The 14,964-nt window shown below is 41.5% G+C and overlaps 1 protein-coding gene across 6 annotated transcripts in view; it reads right to left on the bottom strand.

The window, feature by feature from the left end:
• Nucleotides 1-14,964, bottom strand: part of ANKH (ANKH inorganic pyrophosphate transport regulator) — a 106,755-nt gene that overhangs the window by 36,206 nt on the left and 55,585 nt on the right. For 2 of the 6 annotated variants that reach the window (XM_080611550.1, XM_080611547.1), the window contains 6 exons: nt 10,948-11,040; nt 6,844-6,962; nt 5,716-5,799; nt 3,171-3,341; nt 2,452-2,586; nt 1,070-1,162 (listed from right to left, as the gene is read on the bottom strand). In XM_080611550.1, coding sequence (XP_080467676.1) covers nt 1,070-1,162; nt 2,452-2,586; nt 3,171-3,341; nt 5,716-5,799; nt 6,844-6,962; nt 10,948-11,040 — 695 coding nt within the window. Of the gene's footprint in view, nt 1-1,069; nt 1,163-2,451; nt 2,587-3,170; nt 3,342-5,715; nt 5,800-6,843; nt 6,963-10,947; nt 11,041-12,733; nt 12,842-14,129; nt 14,440-14,964 lie in introns of all 6 variants that reach the window. The other 4 variants (XM_080611552.1, XM_080611548.1, XM_080611551.1 and 1 more) reach the window with 3 other exon arrangements.

Raw genomic sequence — 14,964 nt, 5'->3', positions numbered from 1 at the left:
ATGATCTGGCTGCATGTTGTATTTTATCTCACAGGTCAATTTAGCTGTACGCAGGCAGACTAAGAAGTAACAACTGATTTGATTTTTCTTTGTTTTAGTTTTAAATTCTTGGAAATACAGTGGATAATTCCAAACAGGGCTTGTTTCAGCTAAGTACATCCTGGAGCAAGCAAACATTTTCTTCATCAGTATTTGGTGCTAGAAAGTTCAGTTACTAATTGGTAAAGAAAGTGAAGGAGAGGATTTGATTTGAATTAAGTGTCACAGGACATGACTTCTTTGCACAACATATGGGCTTGTGAATACCAGTTCTAAAACAAAGCAAAAAAAGACCCTAAACAAAATTCATTTTGGTTATGTATTTACTCTGTGCTCAGTTCCAGGAGCGATCCCTGTATTCTCACATAATTACATGATCAGTACTACTAAAATAATGCACGTTATCTGTGTTACTGTGAGTCTATGAAACAACCTTTGCTAAATGTTAACGTAAGCAAATGAATCTAAACCCACTTGAGAGATACCACAGAATCGGGAGCAGAGATGAGAGCTTGCTTACTTACTGATGGACACTTTGTGAGAAGTCACTTCATTAGCTAAGCAGCTACATCATAGTAAGTAAGTGAGGACTTTTTTTAATCCTTAAAAACACAGTACCTATGCAGTCAAAAGAAAGCTCAATACCTTCTAACGCAGAGCTAAGGTTAAAATCATAAATCAGACAAGAGCTTGAAGCCACCTAAACCAATATTTTAACTAGGATTTTTAAACCTTATCAGTGGGACAAAGAACAATAGGTATCAAAAGCAAAAGTAAAGAGAAACAAGACAAGACAATAGATGTCCATTAATACAGCCCCAGTTAATCTTTGGTTGGTTTATTTTTTAAAGAATCTGTTACACTTCGCTATGGAGCCATGAACTAACTTTCTTAATATTTGTTTGGCAGAAATCCCTCTGACATCACTGAAGACACCCTTAAATCAAAATGTTGCAACATGGAAAGAGGAGGACCACGCATGCAAAACCACACAACAGGTATTTATTACACTCCTAACATAGGCACTCACCTTGTCAAAAGCAGGGTATACTGCTCTGATCTCTGTCAGCCAGCCATAAGGCATGTGTCCCACAGGATACGTAGCTGTCAGGATTGCCACTGCCTGTGAAAACAGACAGGGAAACATGAACACCCAGTCTTTGACAGAACAATTAAACTAACACAGGTTGCCACTTCCTACCAAGATCATCACCAAATTGACCTTGATACAGTGAGAAACCACGCAGGCCACTGGAAGCTCTTTTTTTCAGGAAGACTGTCCCAGTGGCCACATTTGGCCTGGTATTTTAAGCTTATGAAAACTTCAGTGCCATGAAGCCATGTTACTCAGCTTTGTCGTTTCACCATCACTCTGATGCTTTGGGATTATAGTTAACTTGAATTGGTAGGTGCCCCTCAGCCAGCTAAATACCTCCCTCACTGCTCCTGAGTTTTTTTACCTACAGATGCCAGAGTAGCAGAATGCCTTACATTATTTCGGATGCTTCAGTAGCTTCGGATCAAACGTCATAATTTTAATTTATATATATTTAACTTGGCTATTTATAAGTAAAACCAGGTTTAAGACAGACAGACTACAGAAGAGTAGGCCTCAGTGACTGACTGTCTTTGGACTGCTCTGGGGCAAGAGACAAAAAACCTACCCTCTCCTCATTTTGGTGCTCATCAACGAAAACAAAACAGAAATCATTCCAGATGTCCATTTTTATCATGAGAAACAACTCACTGCCTGCAATTTCAAACAAGCCCCTTTTTCACCTTCACAACTACAGACCGAGAGGTACATCAGACACAACCCCACACACACATATTAGGTGTTTAGGGAGCTCTTCCTGCAGAGGTTTTTACACATGTAAAAAGCATTATATTTCCTAAATTCTGTCTCCACAGCTGTTTATTTGCAGTCACTGGCAACTCCCAAGCGAGTGAAACACACAGTAGCAGGTATGACAAGTCAGCAGTGCTGGCAGAACGTTTGTTAGGCATCAGCTGTTTGAATTTTCCTTTCCATTTAGTATCTTACAGCTTTGTCTTTCCTATAGAAAAACTGACAGCAAAGGTCCTCCCACTTCTTAAGAGAACAGGTCAGCTCATGGTGATCATTGGTGAAGGCTCTGCACCACGATCAGAAGCCTGGCTCCCATCAGCTGTAGGAGACTATTGGAGTCATCTGAAATTCCTCAAGAGAAACAGGGTGCATTTCATATCCCAGCCAGGAGAGATATTTTTTTCAGTGTGCTTCAAGACTGTTCCAAGCTTCAAGGACAGAGAGAGCACTAAACAGAAATGTACTCAAGACAACTTTTTTCTTGTCAGCATGGCTGGGAAGAGAAACGCCGAGGTAACTCCATGTAAGTGATCATTTGCCGTAATGGAAAGCACTTTTCTTACCTCTGTGGCTGCAGAACTGCCACCTAGGTCCCGGGAAACAAAAAGGTTGACAATGGGCCTACTTATTCGCTGAGTTGCCAAAATTAATGCCAAAGGCCACCAGAAACTCAGCATCTTCCTTATTGTAGCCTCTCCCTGCAACACATAGGAAAAAATAAATAAGCAGAAGTGGGTTTGAAAAAACTCATGCAGAACTGAACCAAAAGCACAAAGGATTTTTGCTTTCACCACCCATTGTCAGTTTGGTACATTCATTTCAACAGTTTTCATGACGAGCCTAAAATATTTTCACTCATGTTAGTAATATTGATTCAAAAGAAGCTGTGTCATGGATCTCAATAAATAATGCATAAGGTCCCTATCTGCATAATTTGTTCTGGCTACCAGACGAAGATGTGAAAACCAATATGACATTCGAGGAAAAAGGAATTTTGAGACTTTCTTCCCTCTGAAATACGGGAAGTTCATGCTGTACTGTTCATGCTGTACTGGCTTACAGCTCAGTATAGAGATGTTCAGTAGGCAGCACATCCATACCATGGGAAGCATTGCCTCGTGCACTGTCTGCCACAGTTTTCACCATGTCTTTTTAAGTGAAAATGTTTTTTCCTGCAGGAAGGAGAGAGGAGGCCCTTCATGCACAGTGGTTTTAATACCGTATTATAACACAAAGTGCAAGTTTTAGATTATTCAAAAAAGTGCAAAGTACTGAGACATACCCCCATTTCAGGCCCACTTCTGTCAGGAATGACGTTATGTATATTCCTATAGTATCCGAGGCATAATGTGGTACATCGGACAAGTGCTCCCATATATAAGGACAAGATGGGGATCAAGAGAGGCTCTCTGCACTCCAAGTGACTGTGAAGCAAAATGGCTACAAAAACAACCTGCAGGGCAAACAAATAAATGATTAGTAATCTGTCTGTGTGTTTCTTTAGGGCCAGCATTATCTCTTGTCTGACTCCCAGATACTACAGTATCTGTCTGACTTTGAGCTTATGGCATTTGAAACTTTAGTCAGGACCCCCCTGCATTTGGTCATACAAATGAGAAGAACAAGAGTTAACATCATGCAGAAGCTCTATTAAACCATACTTGAAGGTATGGGTAGGTCTCAGACTAGGAGCCATAAATAGGTTAGCATGAAAAGTCTGGCAAGGTCTGTCAGGAACCATGTGGCTGTCACACTTCCCAGGAGAGTGCTATTTTGATATACACTGAGGCTGGAAACATGCTTCTAGGGTCAGCTTGTAAGCATTACTTTTTTTTTTGCAGGGTGTGGGGCAGTGGCAATTAGTAAGTCAGATATTTTAAAGTATTCATTCCAGCACTTAGATGCAGGAAGTCTGACGTCATCCTACTTTTCTACTTTTTTGAGATTTCAGTATTTCATCATTCCCTTCTCAGCTATCTGAGCACACTGATGTAAATGAAATGGAAACTTTTGAGCTAATGAATAGCTCATAATTCAGTCTCCTAAGATTAAACTCCCAGTCCAAAAAATGCAAAGGAATTAATATGACATTATTCTCTTCATTAAGTACAGAGCTGATGGTGTGCCTGCTGAATTCCACATGTCTTTGGATTGGGGGTACAACTGGAAAGCCAACTGTGTTTGGTGCTGTGAACAGCACAATCAAGGACAACCCTGCTGTGACATGCTGGCATGCCGGTGAGTTACAAGAAATACAAAACACATTGCTCAGAAGCAGGTTCTCTCTCCTTCATTGCTAAAGCTCAAGAAATACTTGAGAAAAATCACACTGTGCAAACGTTTATTAGGCAGGCAATGCTGTTCATGAGGGTTTGAAAAACTGCTGTTCTGAACCCTACAAAAGAACTGTTTTTCAGTAAACAGGAGTAAAGGCAGTCACAAAAAGTGTGTATGTAAAGTGAGCCAAAGAGAATTAGCTACTGCCTGTGCATCTATTGCTTGTGTAGGGAGAGTATGTAGGTGTAGGGAGTTCTGGGGTATGGAGAGTCACAACTTCTTGTCTTCTGGATTTGCTCTTGCTCTGTGCAATATTTTGTTAAGAGAAGATGACAGGTGCCTTATTCTGCACAGTCCTGGCACCCCACTCACCAACCACTGTTGAAAGGGCATGTGTGCCACGGCTGAAGTAAGAATTGGTTTCTGTTTTTAGCTGTATATGACCTGACATGCATCTAGGGTCAGCAAAGTGCATGGTCACATCAGAACAAGAGCATACCCTGAGGGCTAAGGTCATGTGCAGTAATTAGTATTGTCTTCAGGGATTTAGTCCAGTATTGTAGAGGGGCAGACAGGCAAAACACGGAATAGCAGCTGACTGAATAATTCAACCTGGTTTATGATTTGCTCATATTTAGTGGGAGGAAAATGCTATGGAAAATTGAACTAAGTGCTGTTGACTTCATGTTTCCTTTGATGCTGTACTGTTATTAGCCTCTTTCTTACCCAGTCATTACACCATTAAGCTGGTAATGGGACAGTACAGCAACTGTTTTACAGGTACTGGGACTCTCCATTTAGTAATATTTTTATATACGCTTTAAAAAGTGGGTGGTGTATTGGTTCTCAACTGCTGCAACACTGGCCAGCAGCAATGTGTATGAATGTTGGTTCTAGGTGTATCTAGTACAAAGCAACAAGATAATTAATACCTCCCCCAGAAACAAAAGTTGAAGTAACATTTTGTCTTCTCTGCATCACCCAGAATCTATCAGCACAGATCGCTTCTGCTGCAGTTCTGAGCCTTCACTTTTTAGACCAGTAACAAGAACAGTGCCATACTGGCACTTGGAAGATGGCTTACACTACTGTATTTCACTGGATCAGACAGCATGTGCAAAACTGACAAGTGAACTGGAGAATCAAGCCTTCATTCACTTCCCCATCTACAAGTCCCACTCAGGATTTCAGTGCAACTGTGTGATGCATGTCACACATGAGAATGCACAACATGTTTTCAGCCATTCTGAAACATGGTTGTGGAGGTGCTGTAAGACATAGCCCTAGCCCAAAGAATCCTGGTTCCCATCTCCTGACATTGGTTTGAGACTGAGCTGATCCAGTCAAGTGAGACTAGCCTAAACCACAGCTGTCAGTAAACACCCTCCACTGATGAGCAAGCAGCCAGAGAACAAACCACAAGATTACTTCCTCTGGTGTGGTGTTCATGACAGAGAAAGAAGGTAGTCTCTGTGCAAGGGAGAACCTGCTTAGGAAAGCACCTAGTCCGTAACACAACAGAAACAGTGACTGCTAAGTGGAGCCATTACCTGAGCTATGACATCTGAGATGGAGGCACATCCCACTAGGAAACTGTACTTGTGTTTCAGCAGAATCCCAGCATGGGTCCATGCCTAAAAAAACACAGAGGAGAGTTTGGGAAATTATTATGATATTTGTGAATGATTTCAGGTCCCAGAATACTGTTTTCTGGTTGTTACATTGTACACAAACAACTTATAAAGCTGTTTTCTACCAGCAGTATTTGGTGTGAACCTGGGCAAATGTTAAACTAGTAATACAGAGAAAGCACTGCTGCATTCACTTCCTTACAGCCAGGGCTGAGAGGGAGAACAGGAATAACTATAGACTGCACAGAGATTTCTGAGCAGATCTAATAAGAAACTGCTTCTTCTTCATAAAACAGGTGCTGCAAAGGATGGCTTATCATAATACATAATTCAAGGGAAAAAATATTTATTATCATTCACCAGCTGGATGCACCTCTGAAGTATAATCCTCATTGGCCCACTGAGTTATACTGAGTCTTGTATATATATATATATACTGAAAAAGAAAACTTAATGATCCAACTTCTTTTTATGGTCAGAGACTGTTTCAAGCAAAGTGGTGGAGGTGTGCTGTGAGAAGGCTGTTCTTTACCAGTTTTACACAGAAGTAGAGGCATTAAAGACAGCTGCTGTATTTCTGTGTTGTGCAGGCCACAAGCAGTAAGCCTGGTGATCTGGAAGGCAGCAACCCACCCCATGTGTGGGTGCTCTTTCTCAAGCATTCGAGATATACTGGCCTTAGCTGTGCTTGTAAATATGATGATAAGAAATATATTTTCAACAAACGTGCTTTGAGAAAATACTGAGCTTATTCCCTGCCAGCTCTGCAACTGATCTGATCAGTGCTTTCCAGCATGTGCATACAGTAACTCTAATGGGACAACTGAGGTTTTTACTTTTGTTATGAGCTCTGTATGCCCAACCAGATGCTTCTTCCAGGTAGCAGGGGACAATGCGTCCAGGTATATCCAGAGCTACTGCTTGCAAAGGACACACTTTCCTTCTGCCCACGTGCAGCTTCCCACCAGGTAACAGACTCTGTGAACCAAGGTCACCAAAGAAAAAATAACCTGAATATTAAAATTCAGTTCTGTATCACGCACTCACCATGGCATCCATAAAAGGGAAGGCAGCAAGATAAAGGAAGGCCCTCCGAGTTTTACTTCCCACTGATTCATCCACATGGTGCAGCTTATTAATAATGTAATACCCCAAATCACTATATGCTGTAGAGACACAAGAAGAGAAATGAGTAATAAAGGTTACATATGGGCTCTGGGTAAGCTACTCAGAAGTACCTGAAAGGCTGTGATGCCTAGGACATGCATCTACTTAGTAAACAGCTGCAGGGGCTTCAGGGTATTACAGTCTCACCAGCTGCTGTTTATGACTAAGGAATACTCTCATGGTTCTTTTTCAAGTAACCTTTGGCAGAAGAGCGATAACAAATGGCTGTGTTGGGGCATGGGTATATTAAGTGCCACATCTGTTTGCTACATGAACACACTGGTACTCCAGAAGATCTACTGGTCTTTCATTAACTCAAGGCTCTTTGTTAGAAAAGCTGTTTTCACCAGATATTGTGTATTTCATGGGATGTAGTAACTTATAAATACCAACACTATCTATCGGCACTGCATTCATATGACGCTACCTGTAAACCTGCCCAAAGCTGTAAAAGAATACTATGAATTGTGAAAGGATGCAAAAACACACTCATTAAGCCTCTCCCTTACTCTGCCTAATGATCACCTCTGCTGGGACCTGTCAGGGCACTGCACCCTTCACTGTACAATCTCTGGGCAGCCCTGACCAGCCTTAGTTTCCTTCCTTATCTGCAGCCCACATCTCAGAAGCCAGTGTCAGAAGAGGGAACCACTGGAAGTCAGGGAGTTGCCACTTCCGACTGCCAGTATGTTATTTCACTGTCCTGTTTCAACCCAAGACAAGAATTTTTACTGTTGGGCAACACATTTCTTGTCAGGTCTCTTTTCCCAAAGCGAACTTGTATCTCTGTTGGTACCCATGTTATCCAGCTGCTTTAGTAACCCCAGAGTCCTCCCAGTGACCAGGAGTAACGAAGAGCTAGCTATGACTGCGGTCTCTGAACTATGGGAACTTATATGCACAATTAAAAATAATCCAAATAGTTTTTAATCTTTTACAAACTATGTTCTAGATCTGCATATTGTTACTTGGTTTCCTCTATACACTTGCAATAGCTATTGAAAGAGTGATTAGTTCATGAAGTCAACATTCCAACACAAGCAATGGCAGAATTACTTGTGAATAGGGAACCTCACCTCAATTCTTTCTCACTAGTGTCTTTTCTAATTATTTCAAATATTGACATCTATCTGATTTTACATATATAACAATTCTATTATCATTGTACAGACCTTCATATATGGTATTTCAGTAAAGTTATCATTTTCATGCATGCAGATCACATAATCAGATCAACAAATACTAACATTAGTTGCCCAATTCAATCTTTTTAGCCTAAAACTCTCTCTTGTAACACATAAACAAGTGTTTGGAAGCAATTAAAGAGGAATTTAAGTCCTCATTGTTTTGTGATGGCTTAGCGATATAGCAGGTAAACGGTTAACAGGACAGTGTAAACAAGGTAGTAAAATAGAAGGTGGTTTGACAGCATTTGGAACAGGCATGAGCCTCATTCCAGATATCCAGGATCGCCCAAAAGATGCTAAAATGTTAAAAACTCCACCTTTCCCTATGCTGGTCCCTATCTACATGTCTTTTATCCAAGCTATGACTGCTAGACTCGCAGTCTCCCAGTTCACCCAGAAATCCCCAAGTTGCTTAGCCATCCTCCTGAGGCACTCCCAGCCTTGTTTCCTTTCAATTGGGGTTGGGGAAGAACTTTAAATCAGGACTCCAACCTTTCCTCAGTTCAAGGAGTCCAGTTTAGTTCTCAAAGTGCTGAAGTGCTTGTTGCAGTCCAGCCACGCTTCAGGAACAGCCCCTTTTTATTTTTGCTCAGTATTTTGAAAACTCTGTTATCCACGGATTTTTTAGGTAACTCCCTGTGGAAAGCTGCTTTTCTGGCAGGGCAGTGCATGGATATTTCAGAATTGACTTATTTGAATGAAGAAGTCTGGAAGGCTGCTGTGAGGGTTATACTCATCCATCTGACTCTTAGGTTCTGTTGAAGTTCCTTTATACTTCTCCTGCACAAAAGCTTAAAAACTGCTGCAGGAAACCAGGAAACAAACAGAATTAGAAGGGTCAGAGGCTGAACTACTCTCACTTCTAGGAACAGGCAGTTCACCAGAGGGTTGTAGTTTATTGGCACAGCGCTCTCAAGGGACTTGTACCACCATAGCCCGCAGCATCACATTTTTAAGATTTCTAGAGATATCAGCACTGTGCTCTGTAAAAACCACAGAATCACAGAATCCCAAGGGTTGGAAGGGACCTCAAAAGATCATCTAGTCCAACCCCCCTGCAAGAGCAGGGTACCCTAGAGTACATCACACAGGAACTTGTCCAGCCGGGCCTTCAGTATCTCCAATGTAGAATCATAAATGGTTTTGGTTGGAAGGGACCTTAAAAATCATCCAGTTCCAACCCCTGCTACAGGCAGGGGACACCTTCCACTAGACCAGACTGCTCAAGGCCTTGTCCAACCTGGCCTTGGACACTGCCAGGTATGGAGAATTCACAGCTTCCTTGGGCAGCCTGTTCCAGTGCCTCACCTGCTTTAAGATTCTTTTTTCTCTCTCCCATCCAGAGAATAAGAAAACCAAACAAAACCCCCCAAAACTGTAACTGTACTTTCTAATGTGATTTTGGTTTTAAAATTGTAATGGGAAAGCTTAATAGCTAGTTTTAAAATAGCCAGCTGTTCCACATGGCAGTGAAAGCACACAATCACTTTTGCTGATGTCCAGAAACATTTCCACCCTCAGAAAGAAGGACTCAGCAAGTGAGATTTACTGACAAATATACAGGCATGTGTCTCAGAGCTGTGAATAAAGCAATTGCTGATGCAATTAGAATTTAACCTTGGCCAACCTTACAAACTTATTATGAAGCATAGTACAAAATTAATAACACAGACAACAGAGCTGAAGAGTATTACATGAATCTAAACCAGATGGCTCTTCCCATTTCTTGTATAATTTCAACCAAAACAGAATAGTCCAACCCCAAGACAAGCTGCTTGTTTGCACTCCTCTAATACCTTATATATTTTGATATGTCTATGGCTTAGTTTTGCTATAGAATCTAAGCAGGAATTCTTGTTTTTGACTTTATCAGTTTAGTTTTAAGACACAGAAGCTTAAGAAATGACATTGAAAACTGCATAGCTAATTGGATCTCTTCTCTACACTGATTTCTCTAACAAGGCGATTACTACCATAAATGTCAGACATTCTTAAAACAACTGAACATACTCTTAATGATGCCAGCAGTCTCAACAAATAGCTGTACCATAGTCATTTTGGAGTTGTCTACTACCCAGATTGTTACACTTACATCATAAAGAAAACAAAAAGAAACCCTCATAGGAAGTGAAACCATTTACTTCCAGACAGTTACATACATCAATATTAGCTTTGCTAGAGGGAACAAAAATCTAAAGATGTTTTGGGATTAAAGTGTGTTCTCTTGAGATGCATTCCACTTCATATTGCACTGCCAGTTAAAAAATGAACTGGGAGACCTGATAAGTAAAATCTAATCTGCTTTTGGTAAGAAGGATGGCTCACGTAGCCAAAACTGGTGCTGGTCAGGAGTTTGTTCAGCTAAGTGATTTGGGCAGATAGATAAATGCTATTTATAAAAATATAAACATAAAAAATTGAAAGGCAAATCTTCATTTGGAGATAGCAGAGGGTACAAAAGATTCCTTTGTCTTTGATTAGCGTTGTGATTTTTTTTTTGCTTATAGTCATAAATGAACTAAAAAAAACCCCAACAAACCAAACCAGATTAGGAGCATCTCAGGGCAGTCTGATTACTGCAATCATCTTTTTCTGTGCTCAGCTCTAGTTCCAAAATTGCATTGTTGATTTTCACAAATCTATCTATGACTGTTGGTCTCTGAAATAGCTTTAGGAAGGCCAACATTTCGTAAGTCTCAAAATTAGCCTGCTATAACTCAAACTCAATTACTGCTATCCTAAAATCCACAAATGCTTCGATCACAGTCTTTCTTCCTTCTTCCTTTGCCCTGAATACCTTGCTGATACGAAAACTGCTTCTGCTGTGGAGGAAGTGGCAGGGACAGCTGGGGAAACATGTTGCTGCTTTGGCAATGGTCATCTGAAGATGCTGAAATAGGACACATTTTCAATGAATGACATTTTATCATCTTCTAGAATGAAAGAAAAAATGCAAGCCTGGATTATATTCTGCTTTGTGTTCCTGAGCTATCATCCTTTTCAGAGCAAAATGTTTATTACAGGCCATTACAGTGGGCACATCAGAACAAGACCGACTTGAAAAAACCCCTCAGGTTATCATAAACCACTCTGTTATTACAGTAGTGTCACTCTGAAAGTGGTGGGATTACACCTGTATCTCACTTGTTATGCAGATCTTTCATGTGATGCAGTGACCATGCACGTAGGAAGTTCAACGTAATCAGCTGAATTGCTAGCAACTGCTCAAGATTTCCCCTGCGCAGCCTGTGCAGGTAGTGGCCCATGCTCACTAGCCTCTCAGTAATAAACTGGCACAAAACAAATCACTCACATATCTCAACCATCCAGCCTGCTATAGGTTCGCCTGGTTACTAAAGTTTTTAATCAGTAGTAGTAGGCTCCAGTTAAGGATGTTTACTTAAGCAAAGAGGATTTTTCCTCAAAGTCACTTCTGCCTTGTCACTTCCAGAACCTCAGAGAGCTGTGGAAAGTAGTATTAATATGCAAAAGGAAAGAATCTTTTTCAGTATACTATTTCTCAGTAAACTAGTGAAAGGCTGAACAATGCTGTTTTATTGCCAAAAAAATGTGCATGTCTTTCATGACACTAGTGTTAGAAGGACTCAGTACAGGGGGGCTTACCAGCAACACCATGAATTGCATCATGTTAGCATAATGTTATGTAATTGATTTCTTTCCTCTGTCAAGCTAGCAATCTAGTAAGATGTCACAAATAAGCACAGACAGGCTTAGAGTCTCGAATCCCTTCTCTTACAGCCAAATATTCCCACCAAAAGCCAATCTCTGAAATAATGAGATGCTTTAGACCCTGGCTACATAGCAAAGTTCCCACCAGGAAACCCTAACTGGTGGTAGTAGCTGCCCTCAAAGTAGCACAAGGGAAGGAAGGCAGCATACTATCTTCTACTTCCAGATCACAACTGAAACAGCAAATTCAGAAGTACTGTCCTGACCAAGGTCTGCAGCAGCATTTTAAGTGGCATGAGAATATGGTTTCAAAACCCTTTGGTCAAGGTCAACTTGTTTCTTGGTTCTTACTGCCACCTGTACAGGGGTGTGATAGGAACTGTTGGTGAGGACTTTGCGGATATTCATGGGAATGTGGTGTGGTGATGACTGAGGGACCCAGAGCTGTGAGCTGGAGTGGTTTGGCTCGGGCTGTCACTCCCACAGGGGACTGTGTTAGCTGCGGTGGGGAAGCAGAAGTGGGGAGCTGGTGCTGAAGCAATTAAGCATGAGTCAGGTGGGAGAAATGGTCTGTTTTGATACTGTAACTATGCAGAGGCTGCTGTTTGTGAGGAGTTGTGTGTGCAGACTGCAAATAGTCTCTATCACAGTTGGAAATGTGGTGATTCATTGTGGTCACTGTGTTTCTACCACCACTTGTTTTCTTCCTTCCAAATTTCAGTACTCCTCCTTATTTCACTGGGCTTTTTGTTCTGTGTTCCTTCCTGGGCTTCAGCAGTCCATGGCAGACAGTCATGTCACCTTCCTTAGCCCCACAGACATGGCATGCGGAAGAAATTTAGTCCCCTGAGCACCGTTTGTTTCTCTTTTTTCATCTGCCGAGCATCAGTAACCTGTATTTGGGTCCTCTATAGATAGCCTGTGATAGGCTTGCACGTCCTAGGAGGCTGCTTGTCAGTCACTGGACTCCTTCTCTTCCTCCTGCTAGGCAGACTGTGCATCTGTGGGTCAGAGAAGAATAATCAGGACTTGAAACAGGTTCAGAGAAAACTTGGAATACAAAACTTGGCAACATCACCCAGGCAATTGGTGCTGGAATCTGACTAACTCCATTCTCTCGGGCGCTCTGCCAGCCTCTGCTGTGGCCTTTGCATATTTTCAGGCATAGACAAGTTAAAATACTAAAAAATATTTTGCAGTCTGCCACCATAAGCAGCTGAAAGACTGTGTGAAGCCCTTTATTCAGGACCTTGAAGCATGGTAAGCACAGCCTTCTTTTTTCTTTCTTTCTTTCCCCAATATCTGCAGAGAGGGCATTTCAGAGGTTCTGAACACAGCAGGGCTCTACTTCCTGGAAAAGGCAAGAAACTTATCTGGCATGCTTTCCAGCGGTTGCCCCAAACACCTCTCTTCAACAAGAAGTCTCACACAGAAAATCCAGCTATGCCTTTCCCCTGGAAACTGAATAGCTGTTCTTTAGATTTTCTTAAAATCTATCATAGCTTAAAATAAAATATTGGATGACTACAAACTACTTCTTTATCCAGCTGGCAAAGCCAAAATCTTTGACCAGCACTGACAGGAAAACAAGTGAGCAACTAGAAGAGCAGCTCTGGGGGCTGAAGAAATATTCCAAGCAAAGAAATATGAGAGCCAAATGTATAAATGGCCCAAGTTTATATTACTGGCTCAGTAATGCAGCCTCAACTGTAAACATACTGAGGAATTGACCGACTGATACCAGTGAATTAAATTAATTCAAGTGCATGAATTCAGCTTATAAAATTAGCAACAGCTTATCCCTGGCCATGGCTAGTGAGCTGTTACTGTAAGCATTTATTATGACTGTTACATAAAGGTTAACAGCACAGGGCTGCTGTATCAGTGGCTGAATAGAAGACATGATGGTCAAACAAACTGGAGTGCTTGGGAGGCACATAAAGCTGGTGAATATAACTAGCAGCCTTTTAAAGGGTAAGAGCAGGAGGCATTTGTATTTACCAGATGGGTCTTGTACCTGCTTCGGCAGCAACGTAAATACTCTATGCTGCTCTTGAGATATTAACAGCCTGAATAATAAATGGTGTCTCACAAACCACTCTGTAATTTCACAGCAACTCCAGCTATCACCATCACACTCGCATTTCCCATCTTTCTGCAACGGAACAACCCCCTACTGCTAGTCAACCAATTCAACTTTACTGCCTGTCAACCAACACATGCTTCCATAGGCTGCTGCATTACCTCCCTCCTCCCTTCCCTTAGAGCTCCCAGCTTTTAGTATTTTACCTGTTGAATGCAATACACTCTTTCTCCACTACTTCCTCCAGTCTCCTGTGTCTCCTTGTTGAGGTCCAGAGGTTTTCGCTCTGTAGAACAAGCCAGAAGGTGCAGAGAATCTGGTGCAGTTCTTGGAGAGGATGAAGTTGAAGTCTTCCAAGTCACATAGCTTTGTATTGCTGTGGTTGATGCTTGGGTTGATATCTCATTTCTCCAGGCTCTCAGAAACTGGCAAATCCTGTGGCTGTCTTACTTTTTATGTTCAGTTCATATCTGCTTGTGTGTTGTCTTTGTTCCAGAGTACACTCAGGGAGCTGGTCTCAGTTTGGTGTAAAGTGCTCTTAGTGATTATTTCTCTTACAGATCAACTATTCAACAGAAGTGGGTGACGACTAGCACTCATACCAGGTTATACTGATATTTTAATGAGGATGCTGGCACCTGCTTGCTTAGAGTTTTGTACTGTGAGATAAATAGTAAAGGGATAGGTACAGAGGCAGGACATGAACAATTCCAATGAGCTCTGACAAACAGACCTACCAAGAAAACCTAAACCCATTCGGGACGATACTTCTAGAGCAGTACTGAGCTATCACCTTCATGCAACCTGTCAACCTTGCCAAAGTTTTGCTCATACACCTGATCGAAAGAGAGCAGCAGCATGTTTTGCTGCCAGGCAGGAGAGCCCTGGGGGTGGAATCTGCCACTTAACCTGTTTAAAAAGTAAGAAAAATTGTGTGGATGGGTGTGATACCAGCCCAAGAGATTTAATCTCTTTAGCATCTCCTGTTGCCCTTACAAATGAAATCTTAAACCTACAGATTAAACAGTTTGAAAAACAGGC

The sequence above is a fragment of the Psittacula echo genome (genome assembly GCF_963264785.1).
Source record: "Psittacula echo genome assembly, chromosome: 2".
NCBI classification, from domain to species: Eukaryota; Metazoa; Chordata; class Aves; order Psittaciformes; family Psittacidae; genus Psittacula; species Psittacula echo.
Note: the sequence above shows the minus strand (reverse complement) of the source record. Positions and strands in the feature narration are given on the sequence as shown.